General features: G+C 37.1%; 1 protein-coding gene across 1 annotated transcript; it reads left to right on the top strand.

Moving 5' to 3' along the window:
- Positions 1–850: 850 nt before the first annotated feature.
- LOC120630559 (caltractin-like) lies at positions 851–2,343 on the top strand. The gene is made up of 2 exons (XM_039899815.1): positions 851–1,142; positions 1,763–2,343. Exons 1-2 carry the CDS (start codon positions 954–956, stop codon positions 2,339–2,341), a joined length of 768 nt encoding a protein of 255 aa, XP_039755749.1. The 5' UTR covers positions 851–953; the 3' UTR covers positions 2,342–2,343.
- The last annotated feature ends 6,409 nt before the right edge of the window (positions 2,344–8,752 follow it).

Genomic DNA, 8,752 nt, shown 5'->3' with positions numbered 1-8,752 from the left:
TCTAGCAAACGATGATTGTCATTTTTGAAGTTGTCTCGTTCGATCTCTCTATTAGTGTAAACAGTGACAGAACGTTCCTTCATTGTTCTATCTTAGCTCGCATAGATTGTATGGAATATTCTAAGAAAGTTAGCTCGCTTGATCTAAATATATCTCGATCTAAAGATAAATCTCGTTGATATTGCGGTGTACACTAAAAGGTCAAGAAATAGTGCTCTTAAATTGGCTCTAGCTTTGTACATTTGGTCTAAACCTACCTTGAAAGGGATGCAACGAATAAAATTAGCAACACAAGCCACTAGCCAGAATGAGACAAGAGTTTCTTCAATTTTTATACTCCACACCAAACAGATCTTGCAGGCAATGTATCTTTTCTACGCACGTTTCGCTCCGAAACTGGAGCATCCTCAGGAGATGTTGACTTTACAATGATAAAACTTTATTCATTCATTAAAAAATCAGGAGAATCTGTTCTTTTTTTCGCGGAGTATAGAAAATTAAGCTTTATTTTCATAATCATCGTCAATAGCCTAAGCTCCAGCCTAGCCTGGGCTAAAGCCATCTTCCAATGGGAGGGTTTTCCTGTAACTACCGCGCCGGGAAGACGGGTTGGTGATCGCAGTAGATGGCAGTATGTATGTTCACCGGTATATTCACCCCGTACGATATCTGCGGGGAGAGTAAGGGTAGTGACAACTGATCTGCCATCACCACACGGCATAAAGATTAAATACTTTTTGATAAAATACTTTTTGGTAGATAATGTGCCTAATATGTCAGATGCGTCAAAATGGGTAATTACTTAAACAAAGTTAGAATGTAACTATAAAATAGAAACAATTATCTTTTATCATTATATTCTGTGACTTCAACAAATAATGTACTACACCGATTTTAATCTACATTTATTTTGGTTATAAAATAAAGCTTCGTACAATCTCACTATCTCAATAATGCCGCCAAAGGTCAAGGGTAAGGGTAAGGGGGATTCAGCTGCTGCGAAAGCCATGATGGGTGCAGCAGCTGCTGGTCCAGCCCCAAAGCCCAAAAAACCACCTCCACCACCGGCGTGTTTTAGTCCAGAGGATTTGGCAAAGTTTAAAGAACTTTATAAGGAATTTGATGAGGACAACACAGAAAAGGTATATATATTACTTTGAATCTTTGAATCAACTTTTATTTTTTTTATACACTTAGACACATTTTATCATCGTCTGCGCCTGTTCCCATTATCTAGGGTTGGCTCGTCATGTTTGTTTCCTTCATTCAAGGCGGTTTTGAGCGCTTTTCGCGTTAATGTTTTTGCATCGTTAACAGGTGGCGGAGAATCTTCCGCGCCCACGCTTCGTCGTCGGTATATCTAGGGCTATTGGTACCATGTGTTCAGCGGGTCGTCTGATAACGTGTCCATCACAGTGGTGTGTAACTTTGTGATTTTTGGACCCATCATCCCGTATGCAGCAGTAGCAGTATGGCAGGCGGATTACTGTGCATTTATAGTATATCAGTGAATATTATCTTGATGAAAAGAAGGCTATATTGGTAATAATAAGCAGCACCATTATCTTGAGGTACTCTTCGAGGCAGTGGCGTGCATAGAGTCTAGAGAATCATCTTTTTTTATATTTATCAATTTCTGCGATGACCCGGAAATTGGGCTCAGGACTTTTTGTTAACATGTAACAACCATATCAACGGGGTAACGAGGTAAATCTCATAATTGTAACTCATAAACCACAATCACAACAAATTTAATTTTTAGATACCATTGTCAAAGATTCCGGTGATGTTACGAAAGTTAGGCTTCAATCCAAAAGGTGCAGAAATAAAGGAACTGTTCAAGCAATTTCTTGAGGATGAATTCGTTGATACTGTCGAATACCACGAATGGTTGTTTATGATTGAAGCCAAGATGAACTGGGGTGACGATTTCGAGTTAGCCGTGACCAAGGCCTTTGCTGACGTAGGGCACGACGATGAAGAAACCGGTAAAGTGGATTTGGAACTTTTGCGTCAAGAACTTATGACTTGGGGTGAGCCTTTATCAGAGATTGAATTCACTGATTGGATCAGACTGGCTATGAAAGATAAAACGTATAACCCTGAGGATGGTTCCTTTAATTATGTGAAGTTTATCGAGAACATGAACGCTAAAGATGAAAAATATACACAGGAGCCTATCAACTTCTTTAAATTGGATCAGAAGACGCTGGCTGCGATGGCAATGAAGAAGGCCCAAGAAGAGAGAGAGGAACAGGAAAGAAAAGAAGCCGAAAAGAGGGCGAGAGAAGAAGCCAAACGGCAGCGAATGATCGCTGAAGGCTTAATACCAACTGACTGAAGAATAAGATATATATAAGAATGTGTAGTTAATTTTTAATTGCTCATTACAAATCTAGCTTAACTAACAAGAAATGTTAAATCTCTTAGTGATATTTAAACAAACATTATAAACAAACAATTTGGTGTTACATTTTAGCGATTATAATGTAATGCTATGTAGAGTAACCTTTGTAAAAGTATTGTTTATTTCTACATTTTATCTCTTAATGTGAAGTTGTGAAATTAAAAATAATTAATGCTAACCAAAACTGCACGTACTGTGGCTCTGTTCCTTTCGTTTTGATAAAAAAGGAAATTCAAAGGGATAACCCCACAGTCATTAAAATAACTTTAAATCATCATCATATCAACCCATGGCACGGGTTTCCTCCCACAATAGGAAGGGGTTAAGGCCGTAGTCCACCACGCTGGCCTAGTGTGGATTGGTGGACTCCACACACTTTTGAGAACATTATGGAGAACTCAGGCATGCATGCATGCGTGTTTCCTCACGACGTTTTCTTTCACTGTAAAAGCAAGTGATATTTTAATTACTTAAAACGCACATAATTTAGTAAAGTTAATAAATAATAATAATAAAAATACTACGACAATACACAGATCGCCACCTAGCCCCAAAGTAAGCGTAGCTTGTTTTATGTGTACTAAGATGACTGATGAATATTTTTATGAATAATATACATAAATAAATATCATTATACATATAAACACCCAGACACTGAAAAACATTTATGCTCATCACACAAACATTTTCCAGTAGTGGGAATCGAACCCACGGCCTTGGACTCAGAAGCAGGGTCGCTGCAAACTGCGCCAATCGGCCGTCGAGAGGTGCGTGCTGGGATTCGAACTCGGCCCCCCGAGTCGAGCTGCTACTCACTGGCACATCGCGTCGCGCCGCCGTACTCTATTAATTAATTCGGCACGTTTTAGCGTTTCTGTTTCGACTTACTTACTTGAACCTTGTTATTACATTGTGGCCAGTTTGGACAATATACTTATTAAATATGGCCTATGTGTTACCCCGTAGTACAACCGATATTACTGTTAAGTTTTATCAAAATCCGTCCAGTAGAGCTGAGTAACAAACGTTCATCGATCCATTCATACAAACTTTCACAATTATAATATTAGTAGGATATAGTAGAATTAGTTTTATGGATAGTTACACAAGTTGTGTAGATTGTCGATGTTTGTCAGACAGGCGGGTCCATTTAGGCAATTAGCGCTTGTTAAACATTGTGTCGGCCTTAGGTATTAATGTATCCAAGTATCATGTATTACCTTAGTACATGCATTATACACCATTCGGGGTCTCAAATAATTTCCAAATCTGTAACGTTCGGGCAGCGAGTGAGTAAAAATAGATCATGAGTTCAATAGTGCCAGTTCCCAGTTATGATTTAAGATCCTGAAATTGGTTGGTAATTTTTAAGTTCCAAATGCGTTATACATTTTTTTAATTTTCAAATGTATAATTAGATTGCCATTCTCTTTTGAAATTATAATAATCATGTAATCTATATAATGGAAATTGTAATGGAATTGTAATTGAATAAATAAGTAAATAAATAAACCTAATAAGACACCAAAAATTAAAGAAGCATAGAAAGAGCTATTAAATAAATAAATAAATATACTACGACAATACACACATCGCAACCTAGCCCCAAAGTAAGCGTAGCTTGGTGTTATGGGTACTAAGATAGCTGATGAATATTTTTTTATGAATATAATACACATAAATACTTATAATATACAGATAAACACCCAGACACTGAAAAACATTCATGTTCATCACACAAACATTTTCCAGTTGTGGGAATCGAACCCACGACCTTGGACTCAGAAAGCAGGGTCGCTGCCCACTGCGCCACCCGGCCGTCAAATATTCTATTCTCCGTATATTACGTGGTTGATCAAAGGAAGGTTGTTGATGGATCAGAATTGCGGTTGCGTTCCGCGGACCCTTTCTTAGTCTCTGGATGGGACAGTGGGTCTTGACCTGTGATCCCTCTTTCACGCAACATTCTCATTCCGAACATCAGTAAGGTAGCCGGAATAGAGTTCACGGGTTTTAAGTGCTAAAAATTCAAAAATGTTTTGATTCATGTAGACCTTATCACAGGCATTTATGAAGCGTTCATACATTTAACATGTTAACACTTATGTTAGGTGATGGTGATAACTGCATTCGGTAACTTAAAACTAAAGCTAGGACGGTTCAAAACGCACCCAGGTCTAAGAAGAGCCCACAACAGACTTAGCCAGGTTTGGGTGCAGCAAGTGAAGTCGTGCTCAGACGTAGTTTTGAGTTATTGCAGTTTGGAGTGATTTATAATAAAATTCCGTGATACTTTAAAAAGTCGTAGTGTATAAGGCGCACAAAAAAATTTTTGATACGATATCGCATTAGCTACATATCTTTTAACTTCTTTATTATAATTTAAATAAAAAAATGCTACGACAATACTCACTTCGCCATCTAGCCCCAAAGTAAGCGTAGCTTGAGTTATTTTTATGAATAATAAACATAAATACTTATAAGTACAGATAAACACCCAGACACTGAAAAATATTCATGTTTATCACACAAACATGTTCCAGTTGTGGGAATCGGACCCACAGCCTTTGACTCGGAAAGCAGAGTCGCTGCACACTGCGCCAGACGGCCGACAATCTGGATTATTACTACATATTATTATAAAACTCCCTCTTGTATCACTCTGTCTATTGAAAACTGAAAACTGCATTACGATCTGCTGTGTAGTTTAATAGATACAAACAGCGCGAGAGACTTTTATACTATGTTAAGATACATATACGCTATGTAGCGATACGGCCACCAAATTGTACCCTCGGGCTATATGTTTTATATGTTTATATCTCTGTTGTATTGATTAGTGTAGCACAGGCTCGACACTCGCACTTTTATCAGACGCGTCCACTCTCGCCTCAGCTCTCGTGTATCTAACGCGGTGCGCTCGAGACTGTGTATTGCGAGTACAATAAAATATTATTGATATTATAATATATAATGTATATTATAAATTCATTTTTCTTGTGAATTGTGTGTGAAAAGTATTCATTCATTCATATATCTATCTATCTACACCTTCGGATAAGTTCGAAATATCATTTGACAAGGAGACCTGAACACAAAGTCGTCATTACGCCAATATTCAGGCATCATTAACTCGCACCCACGCTGAGTAAGCGCTGAAATTATTGAATCAAGCCCCTTAACGACAGGGCGGAAAATTGAACCGTATATTATAAGCTTGAGTATGACGAACGGCGAAATAAAATGATTACAACGTAAACCTTATCGCACATCCTAGTGTGAGATTTTCTACCTACGTTAACTTATTCGATCGCGTGAAAGTTAACTTCAACTTGTATGGAATCGAAAGAGCGCCTTGTTACAATAATGAAAACAGTATTGTCGCTTTTTGATAGAGCACGTTTGGGGAAGTACTACCAACATGTTAATGATCTGGAGGGCGTGGGTGCCGCAAGATGATAATGTATATCACAACAGACTTGCGACAGGTGTAAGTCTCGCGATCATTGCAGTCTGAAAGCAAACATCACTTTTGCATAGAGAAAAAATACGAAAGTAACGTTTGACAGCAAAGATGGCTGGTCTTCTGAATTCATTGTTCTTAGAACAAAAACACAATGGCAAAAGATTTTGGAAGTGTGACTAAATCTGTGTTATGTAGGTATTTTATATTTCCTTTACGCAAAAGTTTGCTTTAAATGCAAAATCTATAGTGCTAGTGTATTTTAAGCAACATCGATAAAATACTCAGAAAACTTTCTAGAAGCCCATAGTACCGAGGCCTCAGGCTATGATTGCCACAGAGTCGCAGGTTCAAATTCTGTCAGTTCCGATAACTTTAAATTCATTTTAAAAACTTATAAATTTTATATTTCCTCCAAGTGTAGCTAAAAACGCTATAAAATTATTTAAAAAAACTTCTTAGTACATTCTAAGAATTCTTCGATGTCGGACACAAATCATGGGAAAAATATCATTTGACAAGCTGCCTTGAATCACTGAGTTGTGATTACCCCAAAATTCAGACATCATTACCTCGGTATAATGCTTAGTTAGAGCTGAAATTATTGAATCAAGCGACGACGTAATCATAGGTATAGGGCTGAAAATAGAACCTCGTAATATTAGCCTCAGAGTATGAGTAACGCCAAAGAGTATACTTCTTCTTCTTTAATTTTTTTTAGTCCTTTTTTTATAATCACTATGTCTTTAACGCTAAAGAGTAAAAATACACTACGTTTACTAACGCCAAAACAAAATAATTAAATGAATATTAAATTACCATCATCTGGATTATATAGTAAACTTTCTTAGGTAAATAAAAATAATGATAAAAATAATATATTGTTTTAATTTAGGTAAAACCAATTTCGATATACACGTTACAAAAAACGAAAAATATAATAATATTAAGTACCAATATTAAAAGATCTAAAGAATAAAAAAAATACTACACCTTAACGCCCGTCTATCCTAATGATGGCACGGTCAACTATATTTTTCGATAATCGATTTCATTGAACGAAACGAATAATATTGTCTGCTATTAATTTTGACCTGTAGTTTTGTTTCGGTTCAAATAGAAGATCTACAGAATGAGATATTTGAGTTGATATTAAACTATAACGTGATTTGTTTTTTTGCTGTGTTCGTCAAATTATATTTTTCTTACTTGACTAGATACAAGTTGAACTGGTGGCAAAAAATAGGTATAGAAATTACACTCTCAAACGGTTTCCACGCGGCATCGTATTGGAACGCTTGGCTGCCCGTCTTTGCGTGTTGTGTGGACATACATAGTCACGGCCTAAGCCTCCCACCAGAAAAAATACAAGTAATAGGTACTCAATGACGTTGTTTCCTGCTATCAGCACTTGGAATAATATTATAAATTTAAAATGCATATAAAAAATTTCGGAACCGACAGGACCTGCGACTCTCTGGCAATCGCGGCCTGAGCGCTTTCTCCAATTAAGCTACGGAGAGTCGCAGGTTCAAATCCTGTCGGTTCCGAAAATTTTTATAAGCAAGTATCGTTTATGCAATTATGGAAAGTCTCGTATACAGGTCGCAAATGTCGTTTATGCAATTTTAATACGTATCGTATACAGGAAGCAAGTGTCGTTTATCCAAGTTTAGTACGACTGGTATACAGCAAGCAAGTGTCGTTTATGCAATTATAGGATGTCTCGTATACAGGTCGCAAATGTCGTTTATGCAAATTTAGTACAGGAAGCAAGCAAGTGTTGTTTATGCAAGTTTAGTACGTCTCGTATACGGGAAGTAGGTATCGGTTATGCAAGTATAGTTCCTCTCGAACACTAGTCGCAAGTGTCATTTATGCAAGTTTAGTACGTCTCTTATACGGGAAGTAAGTGGTGGTTATGCAAGTATAGTACCTCTCGTATACTAGTCATAAGTGTCGTTTATGAAAGTTTGGTACGTCTCGTATACAGGAAACAAGTGTCGTTTATGCAAGTTTAGTACGTCTGGTATACGGGAAGTAAGTGTCGGTTATGCAAGTATAGTACCTCTCGTATACTAGTCATAAGTGTCGTTTATGAAAGTTTGGTACGTCTCGTATACAGGAAGCAAGTGTCGTTTATGCAAGTTTAGTACGTCACGTATACAGGTCACAAGTGTCGTTTATGCCAGTTTAGTATGTCTCGTATACAGGAAAAAAGTGTTGTTTAGTTCGTAAGTTGTGGTTCGATCAGGCAAACCAAAAACTTTCACATAACTGAAAACATTCCCATTTCATTACTTTGATAATGGTTTTGTTATTCCTACCAATCTTGAGTCCCCTGACGAAACTTTGATAGTTTGTAAGAAGTTATCTTTTGTAAAGTAGTTTTTCTTTTTTTTCTTGTGGAAAAATTACGGTTATGCTCGGGGTTTTGGAAATTACTATCAGCTGTTAGTCTAGACGTCAAGACTTTAGCCTCTTCTAAAAATGGACCGAGTTACAAATTACAATCGTCGAGTAATTAATTAATAATTAAGTAATATAATTTGTAAGTCGGTCCATTTTTACACATGTCTAACTAACGGAATTACGTGCGTTTTAAGTAATTTAATATCACAACGGTGAAGAAGAACATTGTGAGGAAACCTGCATGTCTGAGAGTACTCATAATGTTCTCAAAGGCGTGTGAATTCTGACAATCACCTGGGCAGCGTGGACTACGGCATGAACCCTTTTTGTTCTGAGAGGAGACCTGTATCCTGTAGGGAGCCGGTAATGGATATTGGATTGATAATGATGGATACATGAATAGGTGTCATCTACCCATATACGTAATTATCTAGGTTCTTATTCATAAGAAACAAGTGCATTACAGTAAA

Source organism: Pararge aegeria, chromosome 16 (assembly GCF_905163445.1).
Source record: "Pararge aegeria chromosome 16, ilParAegt1.1, whole genome shotgun sequence".
Lineage (NCBI taxonomy): Eukaryota > Metazoa > Arthropoda > Insecta > Lepidoptera > Nymphalidae > Pararge > Pararge aegeria.
Note: the sequence above shows the minus strand (reverse complement) of the source record. Positions and strands in the feature narration are given on the sequence as shown.